Consider the following 13745-nt stretch of genomic DNA (forward strand, 5'->3'; position numbering starts at 1 on the left):
GTACCCTCCCTCCCCCATCACCATAATATCTCATGCCCCCATCACCATAATATCTGAGCACTTGACAGTCTTTAATCCAGTTATCTCACAACAACCTCTGAGGTAGGGAAGTATTATATCCCTGTTTTACAGAAAGCCTGTGTGTGCCTCAATTGTCTAAGTGACTTTCCCAATCTAGCCTTATCAGTTATCACAATTATAAAATTATTTATTGGGATACAACAGGCACTAGTCACAAAACAGGTTTTTTTCCACATGGCTACTTAAAATTAATTAAGATAAAATTGACGTACACACAAACTTTGAGCTTCAGTTAATACAGACATAGATAATTAAAATTCTAAGAAAAATAAATATACATCAGTATAAAAATAAGACAGGTACAGTAAAGTGGCTTCTTGCATTGTTTGTTCTTAAAATGTTATGGAGCTCTTTTGAAACAAAGATGGAAGAAAAAAGCACCCAAGCATGGCCAGACTTCATACTCAGTTGTCCCATATCATATACCCCCCCCTTCCTGGTCCAACAATGTATTTTATACACCTTTTCCTATTCCACCCACACATGTCCACATATTTTTATAAGGTTTCAGCCCCTGCCCATGTGTGGTATTCTGGCTAACAGTAGTTAAACTTTTGACTAACATCTGTTTTGCGTTAATTAATGTCCCAGTAGTTTCAATATGTGATTACTTTATTGCAAAAATATCTTATGATGCTATCACATGTTTGTGGTTTACCTGTTAGTTTAGCAATGCATTGCTAAACTATCACAAGATCTATATTGCTAAATTTTATAACTTTAGGTCAGGAACATAATACACATGCTAACTTATGTCAACTGCCAATTTCTTCTGGGCCTCACTCTAAGCCCTTAACACTTCATGCTTAAAACTTATAGCCAAGCCTATTTTTAGTAATATATTTTGTTTTTCTACTTGCTGTTACAGCTTCAGTAACTTCCAATATTATTTCTATATGCATGCTTAGAAAATAGTTTATATTTTACCCCAAATCATATTTCCTCCAGGATCGGGTCATGGGTCAACAGTCAATCACATCATGGGAGCACAGGAAATTTGTGGTGCAGCAGGGAATTGAACCCAGGATTTCTAAGTTGGAGGCTAATTCCCTAGCCATTGGATCATCCTGCCTCTGAGTCCTGGTCTACACTGGGGGGGATTGATCTAAGATACGCAACTTCAGCTATGAGAATAGCATAGATGAAGTCGACACATCTTAGATCGAATTACAATTACTTACTTCGCGTCCTCACGGCGCGGGATCGACGGCCGCGGCTCCCCCGTCAACTTTGCTTCTGCCTCTCGCACTGCTGGAGTTCAGCAGTCGATGGGAGAGTGATCGGGGATTGATTTATTGCGTCTACACTACACGCGATAAATCGATCCACAATAGATCGATCGTACCCACCGATCCGGTGGGTAGTGTAGACGTACCCTGAGTCTTGAATGCACTGTTTTCATTTTAGCTATTGATCAGTATTACCCGATACTATTAATTTATTGCAGGAAAATCTCTATTTCAGAATGCTGTTTGATCTTTAAACTTTCCTCAGCTCAAAATAATTAGGAAAAAATTTAATCCTATGATGCAAATTCAATGTTCTAAATAAGGAAACTAATCTGGAATATAGACACTTTAATGCTTTTATATCCTTCACTGCATAATTGATCATTGACTTTTAACTCTTTCACTCACTCACAATTGATGTTCATGTTGTTTTGCTGAAGTCTAGGTTTGAAGTTGGCTGTGCTAATTTTTATCCCTAAAAGAAATGAATTATGACAGCAGTTACTGTAGGCTCAGTTTGTGTGGAAAGAGAATGCAAATGGAATACTGACACAACTTAGAAAAATAATAAATAAAAATCCTTCATGTGGTTTGGTTTGAATCCGTATGAGTAGTAGTCTAAAATTATAATCTGATTATAATAATTGCACCATTTTTAGTTTCCAAATACTATAATTATCAACCAAATACCACGTATGGATTACTGTCAGAATTCATTGTGCTGATGTTTGATAATTAAATCATGTGAATGAGTAAAATTATTCTGTTATCTTTCTGGCACCTTTACACCTAATATTTAAATGGTATGATAGATTAACTGCTCTTTTTTTTAAAAGTTCTAAAATTTTGTGTGCACATTTTTTCCTGGACTTTTAGGAATTTCACATGACACTTTTCCACCTGAGAGCAGTTCATTTTCTAAGTAGGTTGTCTAGGTAGAGACTACCAAACATGAAGAAAAAACACTTCCCTTTAAGTATTGGCATGGACACTAGTATATAATTTAAAAACAAAAAAAAGCTACACGTTTGTGTATACACTTCTCAATGACTTTCAGAAAGTTAGAAGTGTTAATGCTTGAAAGTTGTAATCTTTAAGATAAAATCACTGTCATACAAGATACCATGTTTAATACATAATATACGTTTTTCCCCTCCCCACAGAAATTAGCAGAGTACGGAAAGACATGTATAACGACACATTAAATGGTAGTACGGAGAAGAGAAGTGCAGAATTACCAGATGCTGTGGGACCTATTGTACAGTTACAAGAGAAACTATATGTGCCTGTAAAAGAATATCCAGATGTAAGTATATCTTTTTTTTAATTCATAAACTGTTCTAGTCCTTGTAGTCCTTTGTAAATGTATATTGCATGTGATGACTCCTTTGGATCACAGTTAAAGCTTCTTTTGAACCCATAAGGTAAAGGTTTTGAATATCAAAATTAAGTGCAGGTTATAATTTTAATAGATCCAAGATTGGAAGGGTCACAGATTTAACTCTTTCTTTGGGTACTATCAGCATAGAGCCATGCTGCTCAGAATGCATGTGCGCTTGGCAGGAGGTAAAAATCCTCATGAAAGTAATGGCTGTTTGGACTATATACATCCTTCTCAGCTTATACAACAAACGTTTACTTCTATCTAAGGGCTTGTCTACATTTACAGAGCTGCAGTGATGCTGCTGTAGTGTTTAGTGAAGATGCTACCTACGCCAACAGGAGAGCTTCTCCCATCAGTGATGGAGTACCTACACTCTGACAGGCGGTAGCTATGCTGACGGTAGAAGCCCTCCCAATGACATGGCACTGTCTACACTGGGAGTTAGGTCAGTAAAACTATGTTGTTCAGGGCTGTGAAAAATCCCAAGTGACATGGTTATACTGACATATGTTTGTAGTATTGACCAGGGCTAAGAATCTGTGTTCCCATCTTCAGATTCTTCAGATTGGATTTGATACCTCCAGTGTTTTTTTCCAAATTCTCATTTGACCTTTTTTCTTGTAATTTAGTAATTTGTTTTTGATATTTTTTTTTTAAAAGCTATATTGGTAGTTAGTCATTAGCTCTGCACTATTTTGCAGTCCAGTCAGTGTGTCTTCTCTCACATCCACTTTATGGATGACCACCTTTCCAATCCTATTATGATGATAGCTTTTCTTTTTATGAGGCTGTATGCCATAGAATTTGTTGGCTCAAATAGATCCTAGAAATCGTTTAGCAAGGGATACCCTAATTTAATTCCACCTTATCCCCTTTTCAAGGAACCGTCTGATTAGACTCAGGAAAAGTACAAAATTATATTCTTCCTTCCAATAAGAATAATACAGATACTTGAGTAGTAACAAGATGACTTTATTTTAGCTGTTTCCTCATGCCAAAGAAGCGATGGACATATGTCCCAAAAAACCCCCAAAAGCAGACCAACAAAAATTATGGAATTAGTATGATATATGCAGACCATAGTTGCTCACTCTGTTTTTTTTATATTCCCTGCCCCTTAATACTATCTCTGTCTTGTCTAATTAGATTGTAAAATCTTCAGGGCAGGGTCTGTTTCATTTTCTATTTATACACTGCCTAGCATGTTGCAGCTTTCCACCTTTGAGCTCCCAAAGTGCTACCATAATACAAATCGCTTATGCCATATTGGACCCAAGAAAACTGAACAAATACATGTAAATGTTCAGATTTCACATGACTCTGACTCTTCTGCATCTCTAAGGACCTTTCCCAAATACCTGGTAATGATTTCAGAACACTTAAGACTTCAAGATATCCAAGGGAGCTTGTACCTGTACAGGCTTGGCAGAAGCCAACTCCTCAAGTTGGTTCAGTTGGGCTTTCATACAGTGTGTGCTTAATTTCAGTCTCTAAGTCTTGATAGCAAATATGAGAAGTCTATAAACTCAGGCTGTGAAATGCAGAGGGACTGTCCTGGACACAGTCTGCAACTGCTTACCACAGTGCTAGGTTCAAGAAATTAAAAAGTAAGATTTCAGGAAAACTATTCAATCTTGCAAAACCAGAAGGTTCTTCCTGAGAGCTCTAGGCTTCAAGGATTTCTACATTTACATAAATAACAACTTTTACATGACACATGTGAAACCACTGTAAAGAGTTAAGAATCTGTCCACTTTTGTAAAGTTTCAGGATGTGTGGTCACTAGTGACCATGTTTCAGAAGACAGTAGACTTCTTACAAATAGTCTAAACTCGGTTTCTAAACCAGTATAGTTATAGTGGTACAAAAATTGACATAAAGTAGTACAACTCCCTAATGTGGATGCAGATATACTGGTCTAAGGATGCTTATATCAGTATAGCTTATTTACAGATTTTACAAGAATATGCTATATTGATATAAGCACTTTATACCAGTATATTTGTAGCCACACTAGGGAGTTACACTGTCTATTTCTAAACTGATATAGTGGTGCAAGACCAGGGGTGGGCAAACTACAGCTCCGGGGCCACGTCCAGCCCATCAGACCTTTTAATCCGGCCCTAGAGCTCCTGCTGGGGACCGGGGTCGGGGGCTTGCCCTGCTCTACATGGCTCCCAGAAGCAGTGGCATGTTCCCCCTCCGGCTCCTACGTGTAGAAGCAACCAGGGGGCTCCTCACACTGCCCCTGCCCCAAGCACCGGCTCTGCAGCTCCCATTGGCTGGGAACTGCAGCCAGTGGGAGCTGCAGGGGTGGTGCCTGTGGATGGGGCAGCGTGCAGAGCTGCCTGGCTGGCACCGCGCTTCTGCGTAGGAGCCAGGGGACGGGACATGCTGCTGCTTTCGGGAGCTGTGGCGGCACCGCCTGCAGATGGGGCAGTGTGCAAAGCCGCCTGGCTGTGCCTCCACATAGGAGCCCGAGGGGGGACATGCCGCTGCTTCTGGGAGCTGCTTGAGGTAAACAACGCCTCCTGGAGCCTGCACCCTTGACCACCTCCCACGCCCCAACCCCTTTCCACAGCCCTGATCCCCTCCTGCTCTCCAAACGCCTCGGTTCCAGCCCGGAGCACCCTCCTGCACCACAAACCCCTTGCAGGAGGGTACCTTCAATTTTCCTTTAGCCATCAACTGTAATTTTGATAAATGCTTCAGGCATGGCTCAGTGGTGTCACATTGGTTGTTGACAAGAGGAGGCCAGACATCATATGGTTTAACTTTAAGCTTCTACAAGTCAATTTTGACAGACAACCAACTCTTATATGTTATGGAAATATATAGGGAGGGGCTTGCTCATGACCACTGTTTGTCTGACTTTGGGAATGGCATTTCCTGCATCATACTACCACCATGATTCTTCATCTTCCTGACAAAGACATTACCTAAACAAATGACTTGAGCCAAAAATGTACTGTTCCTCTGTAATTTCAGATGTAGGAGTTTTTTTCCAATAGTGATATCACTTTGCAGCATATATTCTCAAATACTGTGCCAGAAGCAGCAGAGATCTTGGCTCCTTGAGTAGTGCCTCAGCTTATTGGTTTCGGTTCTCAACCTACTTGACCCGTTACTATGAGCGGAGCCTCAAATCCTTCCACCAATTAATTCATCAAGATAGTCTAGTAGAGAACTAGAGTCAATTTTTTTTAGTCTAGATCAGAAATCTGAGTCTAGCATCCTGCTACACTAAGTATTTCATTGCACCTAAGGAGTCCTAACAGATTTTTATAAAAAGCTGTTATGCCTTCTACTTGGAAGATATAGACTCTACTGCATTGAACTCCACACTGACTTTGTGTGATTCAGCACTGAAGTAATTCTGCAAAAATTAAATGGTGGGAATTCTGTGGTCTTTTTTTTCCCCTCTGATTTCCAGCCAGATGTGTTTTGGTTTATAGGTAAAAAGTTTTTTACTGCCTAACTGCCAACCCTGGAAAATATATACCAGAACTGAGAATTCAGCAATGTTAACCTTCCTCCTGATGCATTGTCACCAATAACAAGATTCTGCTTTCTACTTAAATCTGCTGTCAGTGACACCTTTATATCCCCAACTGTCTTCCATGGGTTTGTACAGGTGTTATTGAGTTTAACTTGGTAAATGATTGTTTATGCACAAAAAGGGGTGGAATTACTGTCTTGCGTAAAAGTCTTGGGGAAACATTCCATTATTTCCAAAGCAGCATCTTCAGCATTCTTTCCTTTCCTTTATGGAGACTGGCAATATGATCGGGCATTCAATTAATATTTTTACATAACTTATTCTGCATGTCAGATGCCTAATTTAGGAGAACAGTTCTCCTAATCTTCCTATAACTATTTCTTATTAAAAACTTCAAGTAGGTAAGCTTAATCAACTTTCATTCGTGGCAAAGAGTTGAGTGGCGTGCTGCAAGGTTCTGTAATACGAAAAGGGAACGAGCAGTGAGGTGACAATTTCAGATAATGCTCAGTGGTACCTAACCAAGCTAGATGAATGGGCACTACAAAACACTATTGTAGGTCAGAGTCAGCGTTGACAAATGAAAAGTAATGAACATAGGAAGGAATTATTTAAATGACTTGTACTCCTTACCCAGTTCTGAATTAGCTATAGTGATTCAGGAAGAAAGCCTAGACATCCTTATGGACAATTCAATGAAGAAACAAACAACAGGAAGTATTGGTAATGGAAAATACTGAAAATACAATTCCATTATATAAATCAGTGGTAATATTCTGTTCTGTATAGGTTCTTGTATGATTCACAGTGCCTTCTAATAACGTTTTAAGTGTCATAACTAGCGTCTGTCGTGGTTGGTTCTTACAATTTTTCCCCAGAGGGAGAAGAATTGTGTGCACTGGAGTGTTTTGTTGCTGCCAAATGTCAGAGAAGGCAAGGATGAAGTAGTCCTTGCACCTGGAAGAGGAAGGTGGGGAGGTTTGTGATGGTCTATACTTCCGGTGGGAGTTAATTCCAGTGCCTTGACTGACCCCCAAGAAAGCCCTGTTTCCTACATAGATGAGCTTTATTTTTATGGCAGAAAGTTTCATTGTGCTACAGGAGTGGAGCTGTTGATCGTGAACTTCATCCCGGAGCTTTAGATGATCTTTTGGATAGACTGGATCCAGGCTATTGAGTGCCTTGAAGATTATTATTCAGTGGGAAACCAATGTAGAGAGCATAGGACAGATGTGCTTATGAGTAGCTGAGAGGAGATGCTATAGTGTTCTATACTAGTTGCAGTTTCCTAAGTGCCAAAGGCTTCATGTCCAGATATGCTACATTGCTGTAGTCCATTTGAGAGGTGGTGGGAGTGTGTAAAGGAGGCTAGGTGATTGTCTACTAGAAAGAGTTGGCATCTCTTAGCCAATGGAGATCAGGGAAAAGCGTTACTTGTGGGTACTGCTGTGTGAAAACTTAATGTTAGGAAGGACTCTGGGCGTATTAAGCTACACACTGAATTGACCAGTTGTGTAGGTGTATCTTTCAGCAAATGAAGATGACACTGTGGCTGTAAACTCTTCATAGTGCTTTCTTCTGCTCACCACCTCTATTTTGCTTGGTTTCAGCTTCGGCTAGCTTATGTTGTCAAAACAGTTTGCCATTATTGTGGCAGTGACATGGTCATATTTGCTGAAAAAAAGGTAGAGCTGTATCATTTGCATATTGCTGGCACTTCACTGTGTCATCTGACCATTTCACCTAGTGGCTGTATGTACATGTTGAATAAGACAAGACCGAGCAAACTGATTCTTGTGCGACTCCACAAGTGAAGACTAGTGATGGAGTTGCAGTTTTGCATTACTACTACTTCAGTGTGTTCTTCCAGGAAAGACTTTCACCATTTCAGCACGTTCCCTGGACCTCTGCCACCTCTCAGGTTGACAATATCAAATGTAGGGATGTAAATATCATTTTAAGATTAACCAGTTAAACAATTAAAATCATATCGTTTAACCGGTTAACTGATTAAAGGGAGAGGGGCTGGGGTTGCTCCGGCCAGAGGGGCCGGGGCTGCTGCTGGGGTTGGTGCGCCGGCCCGCCCAGGTCTGGGGGTTAACCAGTAAGACTGATGCTTACCGGTTAATCATGTAATCCTTTACTATTTTACATCCCTAATCAAATGCTGCAGAGAGATCTAGGAGGGTGAGAATGGATATCTGCCCTTCTTCCACTGACAGTAGGAAATTATCCTTCAGTGCCACTAGAGCAGCTTTCATCCCATAACCCAGAGTGAAACCAGGTTGTGCTGAGTGTATAAAAGATATTAGCCTTAATCAGATAAGCTGGCCTTTGGAAGTGTCTGAGCTTATGCAAAAACAGTAGGTTTGAAACTGGGTGCTAGGTAGTTAGGACCGATAAATCCAGAGTGAGGTTTTCAGTGTTGGTCAGACCGTTGTTTGTTTGAAAGAGGAAGTGAAGATTCCTTCCTTGAATGAAGCATTGGTTATTTTGATCATGAGTGGTACCAGTTGCCCATGACTCTTTCACAAGCCAGGGAAAATACAGGTTGGATTCATAGATCTTGAGTTGAAATTCCTTTAGGGCGTCCAGTAATTCTGTATGAGTGAGCATACTGATTCCAAGAATGCTGGCAGGTTGTTGGTTGGTAGGTATAAGTGGAATGAATTCTCACAACTAACCTGGTCTGTAGCGTGTTCAGTTTTGGTCATCCTTTTTTCTTTCTTTTTTTTTTAAAATAAAGATAAAGTAGAAATAAATGGGCTTCAGAGGAGAGTAGTGAGTGATTACCAACATGAAAAGTGAATAGTTTGGGACTACTGATGAATAAGAAGGGACATGATAAAAGCATAGAAAATAGTGAGTGGTATGGAGAAGGTAGACCAGGCACTTTTATTTATCCTTTCTCATAATACAATAACTATGCCACTTTTCATGCTCTTTAAAATGTCTCAAATTGGGGAAACTCAATACTATCCTGAATACTGCTAAACTCTTGGCCTTAACATCATGTGGCAGTGAAGTACACCATGATATTATATGCACAAGTTTTTGCCACTTACATGAATAACACAAGTATCAGAGGGGTAGCCGTGTTAGTCTGGATCTGTAAAACCAGCAGAGTCTCCTGTGGAACCTTATAGACTAACAGACATATTGGAGCATGAGCTTTCATGGGTGAATACCCACTTCGTCGGATGCATGATCTATTCACATGCATCCGATGAAGTGGGTATTCACCCACGAAAGCTCATGCTCCAATATGTCTGTTAGTCTATAAGGTGCCACAGGACTCTTTGCTGTTTTTACATGAATAACACAGATATCCAGAGTTGACAAAATATGTCCGGAGAGGATTTTTTTAACAAGAGTATTGGAAAGGATCTAAACCCTCATGCTTCATTTAACAAACCAAACTGTTTTAACTAGTGAAGATTAGAAAGGCACTTTCTCTGAGGGTCAGTTATTCCATATTTGCCTTATGCAGGATTTCTTGCACCTTTTAATGCAGCTGATACTGTCTACAGTTGGAGACCAGATACTGCACTAAGTAGGAATTGCCATACTGGATCAGACCAATGCTCTGTGTTCCTAATGTAACTTGGTCTGTCACGACTAGAGACCTAAATTAACAATACTTGAAAGAGAAATAGATTAATTAGTAACTCTGCAGTCTATTCAATGAATTAGATAGGGAAATAGGGTTGGGAGTAAGACACGCCTTTCCTATTACTTCCTAGTCTCTAATATGGATTCTGATTAAGCAGCACAGACCTGGAGTGGAATGTGGGCTACGGATCCTTATATAATCTTGTAATGAATGTTGAGTTTAGTGATAGACATGTATGTGGCTCTGGCGACCAGCGCTTTCTGGAAGGGTGTGAACTTTATACCAGAAGACAATATGCGTACTAATGATCTAATACAGTGAAACCCCACTATAACGCGATAATTGGGGTCCAAAAAATTCGATCACGATAAATGCAGGGTCGCTTTATAGCGGGGGTTACGAAAAGTTACCATTTCAAGCCGGTCAGTTTAAGTCTTGTAAAAAAACAAACAAAACAAACAATGGTTATCCCAGCGTGTTTTAAACAGAAAAGTAGTAATTTAATTACATGTACATGAAAGAAACATGTGAAATCGACTATACTAATCATTGCGCAGAGTGCAAAGTCAATCTGGTTGCATGACTCCATAATTTTAAATTTCATCACTTCTTAAAAAAGCTATCTAGTGTGGTCTGCTTATTTGCCGCGGACTGTTGGATTCTAGCAAAGTCAAATATGCTTCTGAGTTGTAGGATTTTGACGCTGTCCAAGTCTTGAGTTTCCAGCCACCTCAAACTGGCTCCTAGGGTGCTTTACTGCCTCGGACACTTTTGGTGGGGGAGTTGAGGTGCCGCCGCCGTCGTTAGCGCCACAGGTTTCGGGGTCTGGTGGTGCAGCTTCATTCTTCCCGCTGACATTTGCAACAATTTCATCATCTGAGATGTGTTCATATATGGAGCAGATGTCATCTGCTGAAAACCAGTTGAGGATATCATGATGACTGTGCTCATATTCTGAGTGCTTCTTTGGCTAAACATACGTTGTCTTCAATGAATCTTGTAAATTCAGGCTCGTCGTCGTTACCATCATCGTGTGTAGATGACGGAAAAACTGGACCAAGACCCTTTATCCAGCATCGTTCAATACAATGTGCAGAGATAGCATCCCAGGCTTTCCTGCCAATGTGACAGACTTCCTTCAAGTTGAGTGATGCCAGTGATATGTCGACGGAGGAGTTGTTATCCACTACCATCCACTTGATCATTTTGCGATGATAGTTTTGCTTAAATACCGATATGATGCCTTGGTCCAGTGGCTGGATTTCTGACGTAGTGTTCTTCGGGAGATAAGAGAGTTTAATTTTGCCGTCACGACTGACAAGGCAGGGCAAATATCCAGCAGGAGGAGAGCTTTTTCCTCCTGCTTGAGTTTTCGCAAATGAGCCCGAATGGCTGGCATGAAAGTGTTATGGAACCAGTCTTTAAATATGGAGCTATTCATCCATGCATTCTTGCTGTTGGTGTATTCAAAGGGAAGGGCCTTCATATTAACATGATGAAAACATCTGGGAGACCTCGCTTTTCCGATCATCAGAGGTCTGACTTTGTGGCTGCCAGACTTGACGCAAAACAAGAGAGTGACTCGGTCCTTTCTCTGCTTAAAGCCTTCTCGTTTGTGACTATCAGTCCTGGTTGCGAGGGTGCGATAAGGTAACATTTTAAGCGTAAACCAGTCTCGTCGCAGTTGTAAACTTGATCGGCTGTGTAGTAATCTTCCTCCAGCAACTTTTTAAGCTCAATTGGGTAGAAATCGGCAGCCTCTTTATCAGCTGAGCGGATTTCCCCAGACACAATAATTTGGTTTATAGTGTGCCTTTTCTTGAATCTGTCCAGCCAGCCGTTACTCGCTTTAAATTTGGATTCATTTCCATTGATAAGACGATCAAATTTCTCTGTTTGAGCTTTCAGAATAGGGCCAAAAAATGGGAACTCCTTCTGAGCAAGCCTGGACAAACCATTGATACAAGGCTGAATGTAGGCTTTCGTCATTAGCAAACTTGACCTTTTTACGCTGTAAACCAGTTTCCTCTTCAAGAATGCAGGGTGGTAGGTGTGACGTTATGAGTGTAATATAATATTTCATTGGAAGGTGACAGGGCCAGAAAGAGTTAATTAACTCACAGACTGAGCTGACCCATGGGTGAACCTTAAGGATTGATTAGGAAGATATGTAAATGAATAGAGCTTTGAAATGTAAGTCTGCATTGTTAGAGATCTCAAGGGTAGATGTTTGTTCAGGTCTTGTGATGTAAGCAAACAAGTCTTGTCTATTGCTATAACTTTAATTCAAAGATCAAAAAAGGAATATTAACATTTATGATGATACTTGAGTGAAATAGTATTATTGTCTCTGTCTCTTTGAAGGTTGTGGTAACCTGTATCTGAACTGTTTAATGGATAAATTACCCTGTGCTAATTGCCAGGATGTTTGGAAGGAGAATTAAACCTATTGTTTTCTCAGGCTGAAAGGCTGCTGGAAATGTATAAGAACCCTGGGACATGATTCTACTTCATCTCAGATCTGCTTTGGGTTTCAAGAGGGGGAAACCTTAAACCACAAGGATTGAGATCCCCAGTCTTTGACTGGAGCCACCCTGAATATGGACATTGAACTATAACCTATGGACTATTTCTAAAAGGACTTTTGGCAACTACAAGCTCACCTCTATGTATCTGAACCTCAAGAATTGAATTCAAGTCTGTATGTATATTGATCTTTTAACCAACACTCTTTTCTTTTTTTAAAATTTTTTAGCTTAGTTAATAAGAATTGGCTATAAGCGTGTATTTTGGGTAAGATCCAAGTTATAATTGGACCTGGGTATGTGGCTGATGCTTTGGGATTGGAAGAACCTTTTTTTATATGATGAGATAAGATTCTCAGTAATCATCATCATATCTGTCGTGTGTGTCTGGACCGGAGGCCTGAGGCTGGGTACTTCAAGGGAACTGCGTTGTTTGGACTTCTGAGTAACCAGTGAGGTACTACAGAAGCTGTTTTTTGCTGACTTGGTAAATCTAAATATTGAAATATCCACCAGCGTTTGGGGTTAGTCTGCCCCGTTTTGTTTGCAGTTCACCCTGATTGAGTGACCTCAGCTGGCTCCCACGGGCAGCACCGTCACAGTAGGCTACGGAGCTTTTCTTCTTTTTTCCACCCTCGTGGAGTGGACTCGCTAATTCCTAGATCTCTAGCAAGCTGAGTTTGTTGTTTGCCCTTCTTTAGTTGATCCAGGGCGTACAGTTTCTCTTGGGCAGAAAACTACTTGCGTTTGCGAATTGGCGTATCCATAACGGTAAAATATTTTTAAAAATATAGGAAATTAATAACAAGTTTCATAGGCAAACACCATACACATGTACAACCCAAGAGCTAAGTGCAATGGGCCTGCAATGGCCACGAGTCACTTTATCCTGTGAGACCGGAAGAACGCGGTTTAATTATAAATGTCGTTTAAAAAAAAGTATTCCGGCAAAACGCGAACAGTATTATGGCTTAAAAGGAGAGCCAACTTATGATCGCGTTGTATTCGAATTCGCTTTATCGTGGGGCGCCTTATTGCGAGGTTTGACTGTAGAACTACAGTTCCTTTATATGAAGATATCAGACTATTTTTTCTGTATTTATAAGTTAGAAACTTTAAACTGCAGACCCTCTATTAAGGAGCTGCAATAAAGGTTTTACTTTGAGAAGCAGTAAATGAGCTGCCTGAAGCTTTCCTTTAAATTACAGTTTTCCAGTAAACACTGTGAGTAGTGTAATTATTGGATTTGTAGTTCATATGAGAAATTATAAAAATGTAATATATCCTATGATTGAAATATCTACGGCTGATGTTTTCAGGTTAAGTCTGGAGTGCAATGAAGTGTAACTTATGCAACACTACGCTTCCTTTGAGCTCAAGAATTTGGGATTTACCACTGGGAACCATCATTTCA

At 40.2% G+C, this 13745-nt stretch overlaps 1 protein-coding gene across 10 annotated transcripts in view; it reads left to right on the plus strand.

Annotated features, from left to right (window-relative positions):
• Positions 1 to 13745, plus strand: part of QKI (QKI, KH domain containing RNA binding) — a 323675-nt gene that overhangs the window by 65914 nt on the left and 244016 nt on the right. For all 10 annotated transcript variants that reach the window (XM_065401352.1, XM_065401353.1, XM_065401354.1 and 7 more), the window contains exon 2: positions 2474 to 2616. In XM_065401352.1, coding sequence (XP_065257424.1) covers positions 2474 to 2616 — 143 coding nt within the window. The remainder of the gene's footprint in view (positions 1 to 2473; positions 2617 to 13745) is intronic.

Source organism: Emys orbicularis, chromosome 3, assembly GCF_028017835.1.
Source record: "Emys orbicularis isolate rEmyOrb1 chromosome 3, rEmyOrb1.hap1, whole genome shotgun sequence".
NCBI lineage: Eukaryota > Metazoa > Chordata > Testudines > Emydidae > Emys > Emys orbicularis.